Source organism: Psittacula echo, assembly GCF_963264785.1.
Source record: "Psittacula echo genome assembly, chromosome: Z".
Lineage (NCBI taxonomy): Eukaryota > Metazoa > Chordata > Aves > Psittaciformes > Psittacidae > Psittacula > Psittacula echo.
In genome coordinates, this window is record NC_137742.1 from 50464442 (window position 1) to 50487095 (window position 22654).

A 22654-nucleotide genomic window follows, 5' to 3' on the forward strand; every position below is an offset into this window, starting at 1 on the left:
GGTGATCCCCATCACAATCAGCAAACAGGTCTCAACAGTATTAAAAGGCCATTCAAAAACTTCAAAACTCTCAAACGATGCTGTAAATGGTCTGGGGGGGGTGGGCACTGGGAGGGTAAGAGAATGTCTCCTTCACAGGTTGACCACCCATGAAGGAGAAAAAAGATGTGTAATTGCTAAGCACTTGTATTATATACTTCCCAAAGTATAAAGGTGGTGACCACACTGGGAAAATAAGCCAGATCAGTTTCATGATCAATGATTCTATTGTATTACAAGTCATTACCATAAAATACAATGAGACAATAACCTTAGCTCAAGCCCCACACTTGATAAACACTAACACAGCAAATACCGGCTCTAAGTAAGCTATGGCATATTGAGACTGTGAGATCAAAACCAACAACTTTGAGAGCCAATAAATCAGCATTGTGATGAGTGACTACTAATCAAAACACTGCATGCTTATCACAAATACGATTAGACACACTCCGGTCAGATCTGTCGTTATCTCAACCCTTCCTGCCCCACGCTGGGCGTCAAAAAGAACTGTCGTGATTTAAGCCAGTCTGCAAGTCAGCCACACAGTTTCCCCGGGCATGACGTGCTGTGGTATGGAATACCTCTTTAGCTAGTTTGAGTCAGGTGTCCTGTCCCTGCTTCCTCCTGGCTTCTCCTCCTCCCTGGCAGAGCATGAGACTCACAAAGTCCTTGGTCAGGGTAAACATTCTGACCAGCAACTGAAAACACTGGCTTTATCAGTATTATTCGCAGGCCAAAAGTCAAAACCACAGCGCTGCACCAGCTACTAAGAAGGAGAAAAAGTGACTGCTGCTGCTGAACCCAGGACACTTGGGTGACATGGTTTAGTGCGAGGTGACCCTGCCCATGGCAGGCAGTTAGAACTAGATGATCTTAAGGTCCTTTCCAACCCTAACTATTCTATGATTCTATGATTCTATGCACAACCCTCATGAGGTGATTCTTTTTGAGCAGGTGTTTGGAGTAGATCACCTCCAGAGGTCCCTTCCTATCTCTGCCATTCTGCAATTGTGTGCGAATCAGTAAAATATGTGCAGTACACAATCATGAGTTTTGAGTAAGGTGCTTATTCACCTTCAGGGAACTCAACCTCACTATGGAAGGGAGGGTGCCTTCCAGGGGGCTTTTTGACCCCATCACTCTGAGAATGCTACCAGAACCAGTTCTGCAGTAGTGAGGTATGGGTGCATTTTTCCGCCTCATTTCTCTCTCAAACACCTTTCCTGACATTTTAACCTACTTCACAAATACTACTGTCAGACAACACTGTAACAAAGAGACATAGTTGTCCTGATTGTTGGCAGGAAAAGAGGTATTCTAAAAATGTGACCTCACAAAGTCACATATGTTTCAGAAGCTAAGCACTTCCCACTTCTTCAGCATTTTCTCTCTCTGTTTTCAGGGGTTCACTCCTCTGAGTCACTGAGCCCTTTAACATCTGCTGAATCAGTGAGTCTTCTATACATCAGCCCTAACTTTGGAGATGCATTTTAAATTCTGGAAAGGTTTTCTGCTCCTGTTCCTGGCAAGAAACTCAAGATAGCAGGAGAAAAGACTGAGGGAAGCAGCAATAAAATTCAGGATAGTTTAAAGAGAAGTGACAGGCAAATGGAAATGTCTTGCAATGGAACTGGGAACTAATTCAACTGAGTACTGTACTTCAGCAATTTTACACAGCAGTGACATCATTAGAGTGTCTAACTTAATCATGTTTATATGAATAAACTACCTGGAATACATAATTTAGGCTTAAATGCATAAGCTCTCAACAAAATTTGTGCCCAAAATTTAATTCCTTGCTATGGAAATGCTAAAAAGGAGATAGATTACCTTAGTGCTCTAAGTTTCTCATCATTACATGAGTACAGCGTAAGCTAGAAAATGAAGGTGGAATAGGATGGGAAAGCAAGATGAGGCAAGACTGCAGAAGCCCCGAGTGCCAGCCTTTTAAAATTATAAGCTAAAAAAAAAAAAAAAAAAAAAAAAAGAAAGTACCATGTCATTCATATTGCCGTTTCTCCAACTGCTCATACTAAAGACAGGTTTCCCATCTTACTTACTCTGTTCTGAAAAAGCAAATCACAGTAACACAGCATAGGAATAGGTCTTTAACTCACAGGGTGGGGTCAAATTGACATGAAAACAAACACAGGTATTTTAGGCACTGATAAAAAGCAAACAAAAGTAGGAGTATTTTAATATTATCCTGGCATTTGCTCCCAGGTAAAGCAGTGGGGTGCCATACTGTAGAAATGTTTCCCATAACATGTCCCCCATGCTTCTTAAACAGCACTGCAAAGCATTCTGTACCTAACGCTTAGGAGTTTTATCTGTGCTAGTCCTTCCATTGTTTTTATTAAACCTTTCTAAGTTCTTCTTTTCTTCCTGAAGTTTCTTTCCTTTTATTTCTTGTGCTAGTTTCCTCATCAACTTTAATGTCTACTTTAATCAAATTTTGTGCTTACACAGGTACTTTGTTTTCTGCACAGTATCTTTTTCCTTTCAGATTTATGTCCTCTTATTTCTCCCTCTCTTTATTACTGCCTGTTGCTCTTACATATCAAGGCTAGTAAAATTGCTTACACACTTCTGTCCCATCACCCACCAGGATCTGCTGCTGTCAGATACACAGCATTTATGCTTTCTTTCCACAGGACTTAATAAATGGGCTTAACCACCTGGTGTTGAGCTAAATCCATCTGGTAGCTCCCTGTACAGCACAGCAACATGTCAAGCATAAAGAAAAAGTTTAAAGGGAATCTCCTTTTTGAGCTCTTCCATACTTTGCCCCTTCTTTGCCCAGCGCCATGTCTCTCTCCAAGTGAACTCTCTTCTAAAGATGTTCTAGGCTAAATCTTGATATCTCTAGTCTCTTTCATACATGAAGGCAAGATGCAAGGATCTGCCCTTGTGTCCTTCCCTTAAACACCTCCTGACCATGACAAAAGTTACGACTGATGTAATTCTACAGGCAATAAAAAACTTCTGCTACTGGCAGTTCTGGAGTGGAACTCCATTTCTAACAGCATTGCTAATTCAGTTTTACCAGAGACAGCTTCCTATAACTGTCTGGTTAAACATGTCTGTAGTTTCTGGATATTCCCCAGTACCAGCACATGCCAAGTGCATGGCTCATCACTCGGCCCCAGTTATTTCAATAAATTTACTTAACATTTTCAACAGAAAATATTCAGCCATAACTCATATGCATTCAGGATTTCTCATCAAGCAAAACCATTGTATCAATGCAAATAAAAGACTATAGGAGAACATACTTTATTTCAACCACACAGCTGTGGTTGCAACGTTATGCCAGCTGCATACTACTGTCCAGAAGCTTTTGCTTAAAGAAATTCTCATTTAAGAAGTGATGTCCTACATAACATTGCAATATATGAAGTTACAATAGAAAGACTAGGGCATCTTAGGCACAAACAGAACAAATCTGTCAAAGATTACATTGTCAGTAAAATAAAAATGAAGTGTCATGCCTAAAAAGAGAACAGGAAAAAGTCATAACTTGCAGTACCACTATCACTTTAGAGAACTTGGGCTTGTTGGTGATAATGAGCCAGGTGTGAAAGGTCTGTACTTGTGGTATTGCTCCTGATGGTTTCAGCATTTGTCAGTATGGAATGCAAAGTAAGGCAAAAAAGCTTTCTGGTAGAAATTAAAGCTGAGTTCCACTTTAAAACAATTTTTTGTTCCACTGTCTTAATATAACAAGACATAGTCCTCTCTGGGTTTACATCCTTCCTATCCATCCTACCACCCATGAAACACTTCTTACTGATTTCTCACTTACTGCATTCCTCATTTTTTGATTGAACCTTTGCTAGCACTGTGTCTGGACTTTGTGACTGCTCCCAACAATCACACACTAGAAGCATGAAAATAGATCCCCGGATACCACAGTGCTTTGTACAAACTTACGCTTCTAATTCTTACGTTTGTCCAAGACAGCCACCTAGGAGAATTGTCCTTACCTAGGCACAGGTTTGGAGTTGGGTTCCAAGTTTTGGTTTTGAGGTTGAATTACACCCAGCAGTTCTCTCTGTCTGGTCACTCATGGTTCAACCATCATCTTCAAAGCATTTAGTCACTTATCTTTTCTTTAGTCAGCAGCATATGGACAAATGTGTAAAATAAGCATAGTTTATTGCTCCGTATTACTCTAAGCACGGGTGAGAGCAAGTCATGAAGGCTTCCCATATAACCAAAAATAAAAATGGTCATGAACTTGCTTTCCCCCTCTCCCCCCCAATCATTCTTTTTTTTTTTTTTTTAATAAAATCACCCAACTTGGTTGCTCTAAGTATTTGGCACCTATGTTAGGTAGCATACATCTCTTTTAGGAATACCTTCACAGAGCCCTTTGCATTGCTGGGGACTCCTTGCTAAGGGGATACCTTCAGTGGGTGTGTCCAGAAGATGTGAAAGCACATGTATTTGTATATACTATCTGATTACGCCACAACAGAATCCCTCTGAGTCTGAGGATCACTGTTTCACATGTTTACATAAGACCAGTCAGTCTTGCCTGCTCTTGTGGGAATACAGGGCCATGGCCTCCTTGCTGGGTGGACCAACACCCCTTCTGCTGGATGCACCTCTCCAGCCTGTACAAAGGCCACCTCAGGCAGCACTGGCCTGGATGTCATCACTGCCACATCTCTCGACATAACTGATTCTGCAGTGCATATAATAAATACAATATGCAAGGGACCGCTTCCATTCAGTACTCATGCTTTGTTGTTAGGACGCTCCTCTATAACACAATCAGGTTTATTTGTGCTTCCTGGTGTTATTGATAAAGATTATACTGGTGTTATATAAATAATGTTATGGACACCAAACCTGCCTTGTTAAGTTCCAAAAGGGCAATGGCTAGCTCAATTGGTGCCTTTGCTGGATTTATTAGAAAGCATTGAGGGTGAGCAAGAAAATAGAGGAGCCAATGGATTTGGTAGTACAGGAAAACCATTATGCTCTATGTAGCTGGATGCTACGCCCATAGCTTTGCAGTCAATTATTGCTAGACACAGCTGATTTCTGAACACTACCACAGGCATCCTACATAGAGCTGAGATCTCCCTACCAGCACTACAAAAGAAATAAAATCCAGCAGCCTACAGCATATAGCACATCTTTTCATCTCTTCCTAAATGGTTAAGCTCTCCACTAATGCTAAGTAAACACCAAATAAGCACGGATGTTTTTAGTTCATCCTCAAAGTGCCTATAAATGGCAAACACCTGTTGAATAATCAGGTGCCTAGAACTTAAGAATGTAAAATTAAGTTTGTATCATACAGTCCATATATGTGTTGTCTTCATAACCACTAAATTTTCATAACATTTTCATAACCATTATTTATTTTATTAAAATTATGGAACTGATAAATCCACATATTCTACTAATTTTCCTAGATTTAAGCATTGGAAAGTTTTTGCATTTCATTGTCTTGGTGGGATTCCAGTATGAAGGAGACCAGAGGAAGGGATGAAGTAACATTCATAACACTTTAACTTACAATGACAGGCAAAGGGAAACAACTGGAAGCAGGACTGGAAACTCCTTTACCAAAAATACTCTAGTTCAGCATTTTTATATGGCAGTGACATTATAAAACCATAACAGAAATACCATGCTAACTCAAAAAGTTTCAAATACTCTAGTAATATATAATGCAAATTGGAAGACCCAAAGAAAAGAAAAATAGCAAAGAGAGAGTTGTGAAAAGCCAGATCATTAATCAAGTGAATAAATCCTGACAGAAGAAAATGTAAAGAAAATTATTTTAAGAAATGAAAACATTAAATATGAACTGATTTAATATATGTTACTTACAGACATATGACAGAGTATGACCTTCAGTGATATTCAGTTATTGTGAATAGACTTTTGTCAAGTATCTCACTGTGCTGCAGTCTGGGACCATAATCATCACTTCTACACTCACATCATGATTGACTTTTGTATGTATCTACTATCAACATTTTTTGTTTTCTTCTTGTCTGATTCTCTTTTGAAAGTAGAGCAGAAACACAAAACATTCCTCCAGTCAGTGGCTCTTAGTCGGAATTTTTTCCAAAAATTTTAACATATTTCAATTTGCAGGAAAATCAGATGTAGTAAGCTAGCATTTCTTTTTGGAGCAAAATCTGTGTGGCAAGCTATGTCTTAACTAATCAGTCTAACTACTACTTAAAAGACCAAAAGAAGTTTAAATTGCTTATTTACTCTATTTAAAGAAAGTGGTTGTTAACTCATGCCCCTTGGAAGCCTCCACAGTTCTTCAGGATGCACAGTACACTCCTATGAGCAATTTTACCAGCATTACAATTTTTTGAAGGCTCTTGAGGCACTGTTAAGCACACACTGGTACAAAGGCTTTGGAAGATACTTTTTTGTACATCCTTCTGGTCTTCAGTGACTGCAGAAGATGGCTTTCTCTGTACTGCTTTTTGAGAAGACTCTTTGGCACCTTTTTTCCCACATGTTCCATGATATGGTAGGACTCTGAAGTATGTCGTCCAAGCACCCTAGCCCCATTGAGTGGAAGAACTCAGCAAAATGAGTCTGCAAACTGAGTTTAGCAAACTGAAACTGCTAATTTTGCTCTCTTCCTCACAAAGCCCCTTGAGAGGAAACGGAAAAGCTGTGGGACCAGACTCTCTTTCCACTCAAGGACAGAGAGACACAGGATCTGCACAGAATACCTTGACACCTCAACCCAATGAAACCTCAGTACGACATCCTCCTTTCACTCCTCCCAATCAGTGATTAAAATGGCCCTTTTGCTTCCTCAGCACAGCTGGTTTCAGCAAGTGTAGCTCTTTTGTGCTGGTTTGCACTGCCTGTTCGCAGCTTCAAGGAGAAGTATCTGGTAGCACTGGTGGCAGCAAGGAAGTGACTTGGTGGAAGGTGCCAACTGCCACAGCTGAGTTTCATGCCTCCCCCTGGCCCTCTACCTTTCTCCAGCTTCAGAACCAGTACCTTGGTGGAGAATATACTCAGCATGTCTTAAGAAGCCCAACCTGATGTTTTTCCTTCATCCAGAAGATGCAAATACTCTGTTAAATTAAGTGAACAGAAAAACATATCAGGATGGGGGTGGTGTGGGGATTTCTGAGGTTTCTGTGTGAGGATTGCTAAGATTTTTTTTTTAAAGAAAGGCAGTGTCAGCAAAGCTGAAGTGCAAGCACTTCACAACCTACTTCCCAGCAATGAAACTATGGAAACCATTCCCAACCTAAGTTTGGGAAAAATTGGTCATTGTCTTCTACTGTGAATTAATTAGTTACATATTTACAAAGGGACATCATACACAGAAATTTCATTTTACAATCAAGATATGATTCAGACTAGACAAAAGCAAACAGCTGATTAGCACAGACATTCCCATCTCAAACTATACATACAAAACATTAACACTTTTGTGCTTTTTTTTTTCCTTTTAATATGATCTCCTTAGAAGGCATATTATTCCTTAAACAAACTAACACAAGTTCTCAAGTTACTTCAGGATAGTTATCTCAAAAGACAATGCAATATTTCATAATAAACATTTATAATCAGGTTTTTAACAAAGTAATTCATCATATAAACAAATGAATCAGTCAGACACTAAATAAATATTTGTACTGGTAAATACTAGCATTTTGCTTATATCATGTAGGACCTGATCCTGCAAGCCCTCTGCATACATCTTTATCCCCACTGAATGACTGATGTAATTTCTTGTTCTAATCTACTATTTTACTTTGAGCTGAGCAAATACGTTCTGGCCTCTAAGTTAGGTAATTGAAATAAGCACTGGAATACATCCCAGCAGACAATGATTTCCTTAGATGTCTTTATAAATAATCTTTCTTTCATGTTTATGAAATCATCACAAACATTTATCAACAGGCATTCAGGTTTTGATATTTACAATCATCTGATTTGCATCAGTTAGTCAAGATTGATCAAATGAATTGTGTGTATGTTCCTTATTCTTGGCTCTCTGACTGAACAAAGCCTGACCTCTGCACTCAATTTAAAGAGCAGTTTCCTATAATTATTTCATAGGTAATACCGAGCTTTACTTTCTCCAGATATTTGAGCTAACAATACTGAGTTAGGAATGCAAGAGCCTCAGGGACAATAACAAGCCGAGCTTCTCCTTGGGGAGGGCAAACAAGCATGAGTTACCTTTTATCTGTTCTCATTTACCACAATTACTACCTTCTCCAAGGCAACAGGGATGGCCGTTTTAAAGAATACAAAAAGCTGTGGCTAGACTTTTAATTCTGAGTTCACTCTTTTACAGGGATGCCTTTTACCTTGCATGGTAAATCCAGACCAGAAAACCACAGATGAGGCATTAACTGACCTACACACCCTCTTCATGCTTTAGGAATTTTTTACCAGGATACCTTCATACAGGTAGATATGTCAGTGAATTCCAATCTCTTAGATGTTTCTTGAAAAGAAACATAGAAGGAATCAGTTACAACTGAAAAACTTCCAAACTTGAATTAATTGTTTACTTTTCCTTGCTCTGCCACCTCTATTTGAAATATAGTTTAAAATCAAGGGTACTGAGGCCATTAGATGTACTTGCTGTATTTAGTTTGGCTGAATTCTGATGGTTTCTTGGACACCTTTAAGCTCTTACCACACTATAACATAAAAAGTGCCAAGCACGTGGCAAAAATAATGACAGTTGCAAAAAAAATATAAAAATGCTGCCTGAACTGAAAGAAGAACATACTTTGAAATTACTCTCTCTATGTATCTATATATATAGGGATATACACACACGCACACAAACATATTTTCACATATATACCCCTATATAAACAGTTATCTAAAATACAGAAATTGATTTTTTTATTTCTTCTGTTGGTATCATTTTAAAGGCTTTACTCCATGAATCCACAATATGACAGCTTCAGGATGTCCAGAGAGATAAATCTTAACACAGTCGTACAATCTCACTAATATAAATATATTGGGAAGGAACTTTGACCAGCAATAGTAAATTTTGCAACTTAAATAATTATTCTACCATTATTTTAACAACAGATTGCTGCTGAGTACCAATATTCGTGAAAAATGTAATAATAATAATAATAAAAAAGGTACACCTTTAACTTCTAACACTCTGTATCAAGTGCAGCTTTTTGAAGGGAATGTAAAAGAAAATTATGTACTAGAGACTCATTCTAAAAAGAGAAACAGCAACTTAGACTATGTGTTTCCAAAAAATACTGTATGCCTGCACTTTATCATGACCATGTTGTCGTAGTTTCTTCTTGCCTGCAAATGAAGGACGTAGGTTCACAAATCTTCTAAAGTGTACATGAGCATTTCATTAAGTCCTGTTCCTCGTGAAAATAAAGTTCATTTATACTTAAGAGTGAACAACAATGAGGAGTTTATTATTATAGTAAGACATTTAAGGACCTTGGTAGCCAGTACCAGTTGCACTCACAAGTAGCTCCTCAGCTTTTCTTTCTTTTTTTTTTTTTTGTTTTTTTTTTTTTTTTTTTTAAAAATAAAGGTACAATCATAGTTATTCATATACTTTAAAAATTCTAAAGATGAAGAAAAGTAGTGTTTATACATATGAGTCCTCATATAAATTATAAAACTCAAGTTTATCTTATTAAGTTCCATCCCCAGAAGAAGCATAAAGCACTTTTGTGGTACCTTCACCAGTAAATATTTTTATCACATCAAATCTGTAAAATGCAACCAAGATGATACTGCATCTCAACGCAGAAAGAGAATATTCTTCTGATGCAGTCTCTTGTGATGTATGTGTTCATATGATTTCTGTGACTTGACTGAATTTCAAATAAAGGAAACATGAAGGAGTTCACCAGTTCAGTAGATATAAGAAAGAGTGAACAGTAGACTCATCCTGTTTGAGGTCAATAGTCTTTGGAAGACAACGAGAAGGGAGTTTAAAACTACACCACCAATCAAATAATAATAACGATAATGAGGTAAACTCCCCTAAAAAGGCCAAATAGGCTAGGATGTCAGGAGAGAGTCTGATTGTACCTGACACCTAAATGTTTCTGTAGCCAGAGTTTAGCAAGCTGCATGGTAGAGGCAAAAGTACTTGCTTTGGACCCTAAGCACATTTTATATTGTTTCGGCTCTAAATTGGGGTCACACTGAACTGGATGAAAAATATGGACGACTCCTACTTCTTGACTTCTGAAAGCCTTCAAGCCAGATGTTATCACTTTAGTAAAGAGGTCTACATCCTCAAGTCCCCAGCCTTGAATTGAGGTATCAAATCCACCAGCAGTAAGTAGATCACTTTTGTAAATACAGGTAATTCCAAATCCATACTCTCTCCAAAATCCAGTTCTTTTTGTGAAAACAAAACTACTCTCAGCTGGAGGGTTGCCTCCATATATTATTTTTGGATCATATTGGCTAAAGATGATAGGGTAGTAAACCTGTTCTCCCTGAATAGTGTTATCTCTGCATCGCTGGAGGAAGTCTGGTGTGAATACCAGATCAACATCACAGAACAGCAGTAAAGTGCCATTGTCAAACTGAGCTGAGGCCATTTCGAGACCTAAACCTCTAGAAAACTTTCCTGCCATTGGAATCAGGGTCATATCCGCTTTAGGATACTTCATGCTGTATTCTTTCATTAGCTCTATGTGTTTGCTGGAGTCTTGGCCTGACTCAGAACTGAAAAGAACTACTGCCAACTTCACATTCTCCCTGGGAATGAGACACGTCTTCTCAAAGTTATCCATAAATCTTGAGAAGATGTCAAATCTTCCTGTGAGAGGGACAAGAATATGTATTTTTTTGTCACTGTGTCCTCCAACGTTTTTGGTGCCTTGGAATGATGAGGAAAAAATCTTCAAAGAATTTGAAAGAAAAGGAAAAGATTGAGTGTCAGTGTTGGTATTCTCCAGCAGGCTTACATCCAACTCCTCTGCTTCTTTGAAGAAAGGCTTGCTAAACAATTGCTGAAGATAAGCATGGCGTCGCACCGGAACAGTAACTTTCCTTCCTTTGTGCCTTTTGTACAAAAGCAGTAAATCCAGGATGTATTCCACTCCACGCAGAGGATTAACCCTGCGGTAGCCATACTGTATTTCTTTGAAATCAATGAGCCTGCCTCTAGTCCTAGAGTTCTCATTTATCATTTCCATGACTTGCATCACGGTGTCATCCAGCGCAGCCCGCAGCGCACTGCTAAGGCTCTGCCGGGGTGGCTGGTTCTCTACCATTGCGTAAAGAAACTTTCCTGTCAGGAACTCCCACTCGATGACTTCATCCCTTTCACGTGGCTGGAAATGATTAAAAGATGGCATTACCCCCAGTTGCTGATCTTCCTTATTTACTTCACTGTTACTGAGCTTGCTCATCAGGGCACTTTCTCTATGGAGCTGGATGGTCCGATAGCGCAGTTCAGAAATTTTGCGACTCAGTATGTAATTGTGCAGCCTGTATTGGTAGGCTGGTCTTTTGTTTGGATGAAGTGTTATGGCTGTGTGAATCTTGCTGTTGTGAAGATCTTGAATGTAACCCTTGCGGTTGTGTTCATAGTTTTCATGGAATAACTGCTGCATCTAAATAGAGAGAGAGAGAGAAGGAGAGAAGGAAGATATTATGTGAAAGTGCATTTACCCATAAAAGGACCTACATTGGTACTATTGATCATTATCAGTTCTTATAGATCATGGTTATTTTAAGCACAGAACTTCAAAGTATTGAGTAGGAATTATTTACACTGTTTTGGCCTCAGTTTCAGTACTGTCCACAGTAAGTAAATGCTGTTCTCTTAACTACAGAAAAGGGACGATATCTTGGCTTTATCTTTATTTCACCAAACTGCAAACCCAAAGGAAACACTTACCCAAAGGTCTATAGGTAATATTTTTGAGTTCTTATGTGCAGGCTGAATGCTGCTATGCATGAAACACTAAGTCTTCACCTACATCTAAGCTCTTACATCTTTAAGGCATCTGTAGCACAGAACCCTACTGAAAAGTCAGCAACACTGGTAATGCTTTTTAAGAGAAACTTGGATTTATGTCCGTGGAACACAAAGTTGGTTGCATTTCCTGCAGACACACATGCATATTAAATATTAATTAATATTAATATATTACTGTTAAAAAACTGAATGGACTTCATTTCAACAAAAATATTTTTTTTCTCATGTGGACAAATAATTCAGTTACTGAGATAAAAAAGGTGAAATATGTGTATTGGCAAGTATACATTTAGTAGAGTATGCCAATTAAGCTATAGATCGTACTAGTATAACACCCTCAGTAATTTCCAATCTGTTTCTGTGGCAAGAGAAGACATTCTACTTCTGTCAAATTAGTATCATTATTATTGCTATCATAGCAAATAGGAACCAACACTATCAGTACTGAGTCAGGTTTTATTCAGCAGTGGCAAAACTGAAATATGGCTTCCTTGAGGCAAGAGACGGATGCTGGCAGGACAGGCAGTTTACAGATTAGGGACTGAAGTAGAGAAAAGTGCCTGGGAAAGGGCTGGATGAGGATATTTGCTCTTTGGAAGAATTATTTTTGCTCCTTTTTGTACAATTTAGATTTTGAATAATGAAAAAAGATCAGCTGATCAGGTGAGGTTTCCATCTCTCCAGTTACAAGCAGCACTGCCTTCCTGGTCACTTTATTTAAAGCTGTCTACTGAGGGCTTCGCAAGAAGACGGTGCTTTCGTATTATCCACTTTTTCTGGAAAAAAATTGAATCCATGATTTTCATGTTTAGAATTTAGCATTAAAATATCTTATAGGAATATAAAGAAAAAGAAAATGTATAATGCTGGAAACAAAAGAAAGAAGGGGAGGCTGTTTGGTGGCTGAATGGTACCAGCATTCTTTCCCACAAACCCGGACACTTCACACTTTCCTAAGTCCTCTAATCATAAAGAATCACTTGAGTTTTTCTTCATCCACAATGAAGAATTGTATTTGAGTATAACTGAAATAAACATTATCAGATTGTGATAGTTTTGGCTGGGGTAGACTTAATTTTTTTCATAGTAGCTAATATGGAAATATGTTTTGGATTTGTACTGAAAACAGTGGTGATGACCCAGGGATGCTTTAGTTACTGCTAGGCAGTGCTTACACAGAGTCTAGGCCTTTTCTGCTTCTCACACCACCCCATCAGTGAGTAGGGCTGATCCCAACCAACCAAAGGGATATTCCATACCATATGATGCCATGCTTAGCATGTAAAGCTGGGGGAAGAAGAAGGAAGGGGGAACATCTGGAGTGATGGTGTTTGTTTTCTCAGATAACCATTATGCATGACAGAGCCCTGCTTTCCTGGAGATGGTCGAACACCTGCCTGACAACACGAATTAATTCCTTATTTGCTGTACTTGTGTGCACAACTTTTAGTTTACCTATTAACCTGTCTTTATCTCAACCTGTGAGTTTTCCTACTTTTACCTTTATGATTCTCTCCCCCATCCACTGGAGAGAGTAAGAGTGGCTGTGTGGGGCTTAGTTGCCAGCTGGACTTAAACCACAACGCACATTTAACTTACAGTACCTGAATTTTCACAGTAAATTTATATAATGTATTTTATCCAAAAGATTTTTAACAAATGACAAACTACCACTGTGTCATGGTTTAAACCCAGACAGTACTCAGTACCATGGAAGCAGCTACTTGCTCACTCCCCCCATCCCCGCTTTGCCCCCCTAGGCAGAATGTGGAGAAGAATCAAAAGAATGTAAACCCCACGAGTTTAATAACTAACGTACAATATACTACTAATAATAATAATGAAAAGGGAAATAACAAGGGGCAGAAAATAAAACCAAAATGGAAACCGAACAAAACCAAAACAAACAATAAACACAAGTGATGCACAATACAATTGCTCACCAGCTGCTGCCCGATACCAGCCTGACCTGAGCAGTGACTGGTCCCTCCTGGGTAACTCCTCCCAGTTTATATAACTGGGCATGACATGCTATGGTATGGAATACCCCTTTGGCTAGTTTGGGTCAGCTGTCCTGTCTCTGCTTCCTCCTGGCTTGTGCCCCTCCTCACTGGCAGAGCATGAGAGACTGAAAAATCCTTGATCGAGGTAAGCGCTACTGAGCAACAACTAAAACATTGGTGTGTTACTAGCATTGTTCTCAGACTAAAATCAAAGCACAGCACTGCACCAAGGAAGGAAAAAAGAATAACTATTACAGCTGAAACCAGGACACATTGTAAAACTAAATGCTGCTCTCTTATTGTGGAAGTTCTTCAGTAACCCTTGACTTATTACAAGCTCAGATTCACAGCAGATTAATTAGCAGCACTCATTTAATAGGAATATTCTATTAACATAAATACTACATTTTTATTACATTCTAATTTCAGATGCCTGAGTTTATTAGATATGCTCCACTGAAATCATAGCAAGAGGTACTCTATTATACTAATGATTTTGCATTTGATAACCAACAACAGATTAAAACAGCAATGAAAAAAAAAAATTGAATCAACTCGGTAATACAATATTATCACACATATACAGACCTGCACTAATCCATTTTAAATGATGTTACTGAATAGTTTTAATAGATTTCAACACAGAAAGCAGTTCAGAACAAATACGACACTGACATGATAAACTAATCCTGAAGATAGAAGGTTTTAATCTTGATGCCACAGAAATTTGTCTCAATATTGAAGGACAAAAATGTCTTTTTGCAACTCAAATTATTAAAATCTAGATTAAAGCAGTTCAATGTGATCCTAACTTTGAAATTTCTAAACAAGGTGGTCAAGCTTAGGAAGCAAAGGGCAAGATGATTAAGTTTCTTGGAGAATGGATCTGTGCAAGGGCATGATCTGGTCAATGCATTCATAAGTAATCTGGAAAAGGAGGTGATTTGGAAGGTGGCAAGATTTAACGAATATAAACTAGAATTATTCAGTCTGCAAAAGTTCTCATGTTTTTTGAATGGCAAGTTAATAAAATGGCAGATTAAATTCTGCATAAATGCAAAGCACATGTTAAGAAGTCATTCCTAATTATACCTGAGGAATGTCAGACTGTGTCCAATCTGTTAGAACTTTGGAAAGAGAACCCTGTCATGCAGTAGGCAGTTCTGTGCAAAGGTCATGTTGATGTTTAGTAGTGATGAAAGCAAAAACAAATAGTATGAGCACAACTCTAGAGTGAATCTGAAACATCATTATATGATTCTGTTCTTAGTGCACCTGAAACTTGAAGGATGTGGGCAGGCACCTTGTCAATATCATGATGTTCCATCTGAAGTTAATAACATGTAAATACAAAGGTACTAAGGCCACCAGATGATGGCACATGCAGATCATCAGATGACTAGGGAGGAAGGGAGTAAACCAAAGAGGGCTAATCCTGAGATCTATGAAGTCAGTAGCACCATAAGGAAAATGCATAGGAACAGCCACCATCTCTTCTCGCAGTAAGAACTATGACACCCACAACAATGCTCTCAGGATTCAAACCCAGAAATGAATAATGTAGCTCAGCCCCCAAAACTTACTGGCACAGCAACCTGCTGATGGTAAAATTCTTCACAGCTTCAAAGAGTGAGCCAGCAGCTTAGTGGGTGATTCACACCATTGCTATGTTAAATAAAAAGGTATACTTTCTCCACAACATTTCTCTACTGCAAAACCTGAAGCCCCAGCTGAGGCTATAACACGGTAAAGTACGTACTCTAAATCTCTAAATCTAAACTGTGCTCTAAATCTAAACTGTTGACCATTTTACCTAAAAGTACGTCTTTATTGTCTTACAGCCCTGCCCCAGCTTCTTCTACCGATTACTGCACAGAGAGGATATTTTGTCAAATGAACATTTATAGTGACACAATACAACCACTTCACGTTCACTAAAAGCAATAAATGGGAGACATTGTCTTCAATTCAACAAAATACATAAAGGCACAGCAATTTATTTTTTCATGTCACATGACTTCATGAATTTCCTGAAGAGTTTGCTGTCTTCTGAACAATTCTTATAGCACAACTAATGCAAGAGTTGGCAAGGACTTCTGTTTGCCTTTTTTCACTCTACATGAAACTAGAAGTTGGCAAGAAATGTGAATAATCTAATGGTGCTCTGAGGAACTGTAAACTGCAACCAGGAATAAAAAAAAATAAAAAAAATAGAAGAAACAAATTAGAATAAAGGCAATGCTTTATTATCATGGCAGAGAAATGCAATAGCTAATACGTAAGCACAATGTAATTTGCATTGCAAACTCTGAAATCATTGAAATTTCTGTGATTTACTGATGTAATAAAAAGGAAAGTTCTTATTCTAATATACACAAGAGCCCAAACCGACCTACTTTATTATTGCAAGACTAACACATCTTAAAAGACTGAATGCAAATGGTGCATTTTAAACTCACACATTTTTTCTTTGAGCATTGTTTAAGAACAATTTCTCCCATTTAACAGAGAAGGCATGAAATTTAATCATTCCCTCACTCTAGCTCTTCCTAGACTGGTCAATGAGAAACTTAACATGAGCTGGCAGTGTGTGCTCCCAGCCCAGAAAGCCAACCGTATCTTGGGCTGCATCAAGAGGAGCGTGACCAGCAGGTTGAAGGAGGTGATCCTGCCCCTCTACTCTGCTCTCGTGAGACCTCACTTGGAGTATTGTGTGCAGTTCTGGTGTCCTCAACATAAAAAGGACATGGAACTGTTGGAACAAGTCCAGAGGAGGGCCACGAGGATGATCAGGGGACTGGAGCACCTTCCGCATGAAGACAGGCTGAGAAAGTTGGGTCTGTTCAGTCTAGAGAACAGAAGGCTGTGCGGAGATCTCATAGCAGCCTTCCAGTATCTGAAGGGGGCCTATAAGGATGTTGAGGAGGGACTCTTCATTAGGGATTGTAGTGGAAGGACAAGGGGTAATGGATTCAAACTTAAACAGGGGAAGTTTAGATTGGATATAAGGAGAAAGTTCTTTGCTGTGAGGGTGGTGAGGCACTGGAATGGGTTGCCCAAGGAAGCTGTGAATGCTCCATCCCTGGCGGTGTTCAAGGCTGGGCTGGACAGAGCCTTGGGTGACATGGTTTAGTGTGAGGTGTCTCTGCCTGTGGCAGGTGGGTTAGAACTTGATGACACTTTGGGTTAGTTAGGGTTGAAAGTTCTTTTCCAACCTAACTATTCTATGATTCTGTGACTCTAAATCTAAACTGTTGACCATTTTACCTAAACTAGACTTCTAATAAATTTAGAAATAAGATGAATAGGAACTATTCCTGGTCTTGGAGTTTAGCTCTCCTGAAGAATAAGATCCATTCACTATTTCCAGAGACTACAAAGGGCATTTCATGCATATGAAGAACACATGTAAAAATCTACTGTGTTTGAGATGATACTGTTTGGCTGAAGAGCAGCAAGATGATTACCCTGATTGAAGGATGAGTTAAAAAAAATAAATTATATATAATAAATTATATATAATAATATGTACTAAAATGCAGCACTAACCTACGGGTGATCTTAAGTTTCTGGACAAGAAAAGATATTTCAACAAGTCATTTGCTATGGTGCTGTAAGAAAATCTTTCAGCCTAGAGCAGATCAAGGATTAGGACCAGAATTACGAAATGCATATGAACTAGGTAACATAGAAGGAATAACCAGCTATGTTTACGTGGGCAACTGTCAGTTTGGAGGGAAGTCATTACAGAAGTTTCTGAGGAACAATATCATACCTAGTGACATTGGCACAAAGTCTTGGATACTGCTCATGACACAAAGTTGAGGACATCATGAAGAGACAAGAGAAGAGGAGACCCCACAGGAAGAGACAGAGAACTTGGAGAAGCAACCCTGCAGAAATTCAGTTGTTATAATAACGCAGTGCAAATAACCCTACACCTGTGATTTTATGAGGTAGGTGACAAAAAAAATCTTAGGAAAGATGACTTTTTTGCACCAGACTGACAAGTAAGGAAACCAAAAGAATGTTAACAGACTGAAGATTAAATGGAGAGATTATGAAACATCAATATGAATCCTCCACAGAAAACGAAAACAAGATTTTGTTTTGCATAAGTCAGAATATTTCTGAAAGACAAATCAGGCAGTTTCACACAATTCTGAACCTGCATCTTTATCAAATATGTGGGACCAAATCAAGGCAAAAAAGATCTGCCAGGACCAGAAACCATGCAATGAGAAGCAGGCTGAAGCTTTTCACTGTGTTACACCACACAGTATTTCTATGATTATATATGAAGGTGCACAGGATGGCATTTCACAGATAGATAGCTAGAGCTATTCCCCTAGAAAACAGCTGTATTGCATCCTTTCTGTTCTTCACTTGTAGAGACCAATATTCTTGTATGATGTGTTTGCAAGCCTTTGTCCATCCAGCCCTGTTTCATGCTAACTAACCACAACTGGGGCCAGGGAATTAACATTCTGTAATGGGCCCGAAGCTGTGCTACCTGGCTGTGCTTCACACCATAACTTCATTCCTATCATAAAGGCTAATACAAGGACAGAGTCTCAGCACATGATCTGCACTCCTGTCACAGCACCTAATGTGCGAAAGTTAACACCCCCCACTCACAATCCTGCCACATGCAATGCATGAAACCTGTACCACTGAATGAAGAATGGGGAGATTTTCTTTGCCTCAGTTTTATGAAGTAGTACAAAACATTAATGTTTCTACAGCCTTTATGCTTCAAGTACTCTGTGTAAGTAATCTTAACACAGTGGGAAAGAATAATGTTATACAGTAAGAGAAAGCAGCTTCCCTTATGCCCCCACCCCAATCACAACACTATAAACAGTATGAGGCTCCTTGCTCATGAAAAATCCTTATACTGTGGTGGTTATTTTATAAGGCACAATCACCCTCACTGGGAGACGAGCATCTCTCCAACCAAAACCAGTCTGACACAACAGGCTCCCTGGTATTTATGAATTCCATTGGAAAATAAATGTAACTGAAGTGTCTGCATGCATGTGCCTTGCTTAACCCCTTATCCACGACAAAAAATGTACATTGCACATTGGTCTGTAGTAGCTTGAAAGGTCTTCCTTAACTAATTCAGTCATAAGTATCCTTACTTTTGAAGTAATTCAATAATCCAAATTTTGAAGAAAACACCAAGAAAAAGCCATTGTCATATCTGATTAATCTGGAAAAAAAGAATTATATTAAGCTTCAAATCTACAAACCCTGAGATCTAAGTGCTGAGGTAAATTTTATCTATGTAGAAATGCTCCTCTGCATCACTACTTGGTCATGTTTCTGGCTAAAATGAAAAATTCTAAGCTAAAGCAATTATTTTAATTTAATATTCATAGCATATTTATTATTATAGCCCACAAAAGTGAAACGCTCTGAGGTACTGTGTATCAGTTCAGTCAATTACTGGGAAACAGAAGGTTTTTCCTCATCTTGTTTGTGTTTTAGAAGTCTTTACTCTTTTAGATATTACTGTTTGAAGCTAAAAATTTGAGGCTAAAATGAAAGCAAAAAATATTTTTAAAGATGTTTTTATTGCTTTTTACCCTCAGTTTTCCTAATGTTCCGGAGAATCCATTTTGATACGAAAGACAGAAAATACAAAAGGCCCTATGCTCCTCAAAGTCCACAGTTATTTGGAAACAGCACCTCAATTTCCATGAACGTTAAAACAAATATTAGGAACATTTTTATTTTAACTAGAGGATTTATCTATACAAGCCATGTACCAAAAAAGTTCTCCCTTTAAGCTTAGCATCATAGTTACTTCCTAACAGATAATTAATACAAACTGCCTTTGCACAGCAACACGCATTCTACCACATCGTTCTATCACCCTCAAACACTTATTTTTTGCAAAGAAAAAGAGTTTTGGGAACTTGCTGAGTAATACTAATCTGGTGCAACTTCATGCAACTTTGCTCTTCAACCTTGAAGCTGATCCTGCTTGAAGAGCAAGAGTCTGGACCAGGTGATGTCCAAGGTTTCTTTAACTTCATTTTTTCTATGACCTTAGAATTCTATATTAATAAGTATTCTGATATTAAAGAATTTGAAGACGAACATGTGGCAGAAATTTCTAAAGTACTATCAGTATTAGAGAATTTGCACCTAGAATCCTCCAAAAGCCTTTCATAAAAATATAAGCTTTTGGAGACTGGAAACACTGACAGTTCAGAGTATTTTTAACTTGCTAATATATGACCTATGTTATACAGCACATATGCAGTCAAACATATAGAATGATATAAATTTTTTTGGAGCAACTTAGCTTTAAAGAAATTGTACTTCCTTTGTTCATTTATCCTATTTTCTCTAATACCATGAAGAGGGCTGTATAACACAAGAAGAATATGATATTTCTTTTGCTAACAAGACTGTGTGCACATCTATCAGATAAATAGCAAATGAGAAGAGTCAGCTTAACACTGAATACTCAATACTTATTTCTTGGTCAAAGTAGAGCTGTTAAAGTATCACCTGAGCAGAAAAATCAGTTTGCTAAAGGTGTTTGAAATAGAAGCTAGTAAGAGAGAGGTATTTTAAAAAGTCAAAACCAAAGTTAAAAGATACAGTATCACAAGAAGATAAGGATGGGATGCAAACCTATCCTGGGGAGTAGTGAGGACCAATTTGCTTACATGACCAAGCTAGATCTGGGAAAGCCTGGTGTATTGGAAGGAATTTCTTGATCAGAAAACATATCTTGCCCAACACAGGAGAATGCAGATCTCTGCTAATAAAATGCTTCTGAACAACAAAGACAACAAGGCAGAGAACTGCACATAGGGCTTGCTTCGCCAGAAAATGTGTATTCTTTATGTCAACAGATGAATACTAATGGTTTGTTCCTAATAACACTGCAACTTAAGTTTTGCCAACACCCATCTCCTCCCACTGGGAAGTGAAGCCACATCAGGAATGCTCATACAGCTGGAATTACGGAATTTATGAACAGCGAACCATGAGAAATACACACTATGCTCATGAAAAAGACAGCTTTTCTAATAACTGGGGGATTTCTAGATACATCAGCCCTAAAAGGGCCTGGGGCTGCTAGGCCCTGGCTGAAATGCCAGGAGATTACAGTTTGTTATCCTCTGCAGACTGGAAGCAAACAGAAGGGAGTTTGGTGAGTTTCTCAATACATAGTTTGTTCAGATATCTGAACAAACTGAAAAGATCTGCAAAAGAGGAAATATAACAGAATGCTGCATTTGCCATCACTGTTGCTAGTCTGATTATTTCTAGAGGTATTTTCTCTTCAGTATAAAGTGTTTTCGTATCTGAAAATATTCATAATAGTAAATCAGATTAGTAATAAGAAAATAACTCAAGCACTGAAATGAGAAAAGATGCTTAAAAAAATCATTGAGGTCCTCAGGAAAAAATGAGATAGGCTGAAAAAAACCCCCCATAACTCTATCTGTATTTCAACACAATCCATAATTATGCATGTAAAACTTTATTGCTCATAAGGCACACAAGTAATGTAGCTTATTTTCTTCTTTACCATTCATCAATTACAATTTTGTTTTCTTTAATCTCAATAAGTTATTATTCTTCTACAAATGCACTTCAGAAAACTGCTCATTTTACCCTTTAAAGAAGCTTTTGAACACTTTAATTATTAGAAGAAAATTCAATAATTGCTTGCATAACCAATTAAGTTCAGATTTATATTCCAGAACTATCAGATAATGCTGAAATGATGTATGAAGAACAGCATCATAACTTCCATTAAGTACCCATGAATTCTGTGTTTAGATTCATCAATCAAACAGATCAACTGTCTGAATATATTACACATTTGTTTACATTAACGCCTAAACACTTACAACAAAAACAGTGCAGGAAAACATTTGGCCTCAAATGTCTTTGTTTATTCACAATTAGCAGTGCTTCACAAAGTATTAAAAGTATTTTTAATCCCCAGTCCGTTAGCCTCATTTGGATAGACTTCCCACACAAAGTAAAGAGACATACGTAACTGAAATACCTGGAAGCTTAGCACAGGAGTGATACTTGGTTACATCTTTAAAGATGGAGACTAAGAATACAATCTGGAGCAGCCATTTTAAATTGCACTCAGCAGGCAGTGTCAGACAAGAACTCATTTCAAACTTTTATGCAGTGCTGGTCTAAGGATGGAGGCAACAATGTGAGATAGGGCTATCACACATTTTTTTAAAAATAACTAGCATAAAAAGACAATATAAGCATGGTTCTAGGGGAAAAAAACTTTGACAGACCTAAAAAGCTGCCTGGAAGCCTTTTGGACATCTTATCTGACTGCTTTCCTTGCTCCAAGCTCAGGCCATGATGTCTGGATTTCTGTTTTATGGTAATGGATGCAACATACTGACAAAATCCAAGGTATCAAAAGAGATAGAGGATGACAGAAATTTGCGGACTAAAGAGACAAATCAGAGCTAGTGTGTTACTAAAACTCACAAGAAAGAACACATTGTTAATATAAAAACAGCACTTGTAGCAGAGCACTGACTTTCTCAGCAATCAGACTCACCTTGGTACCTGGCATGATTACGAAGCAGATCCTTCTGTAAACTATGCTTAGGCACACTGAAAATAAGGATGT

At 38.2% G+C, this 22654-nt stretch overlaps 1 protein-coding gene across 1 annotated transcript in view; it reads right to left on the reverse strand.

Annotated features, from left to right (window-relative positions):
* Positions 1-10076: 10076 nt before the first annotated feature.
* Positions 10077-22654, reverse strand: part of CHSY3 (chondroitin sulfate synthase 3) — a gene marked incomplete at both ends in the record, with an annotated part of 140537 nt that continues 127959 nt past the window's right edge. The window contains one exon of the mRNA XM_080638650.1: positions 10077-11639. Within this exon, the coding sequence (XP_080494776.1) occupies positions 10077-11639 (1563 nt within the window). The remainder of the gene's footprint in view (positions 11640-22654) is intronic.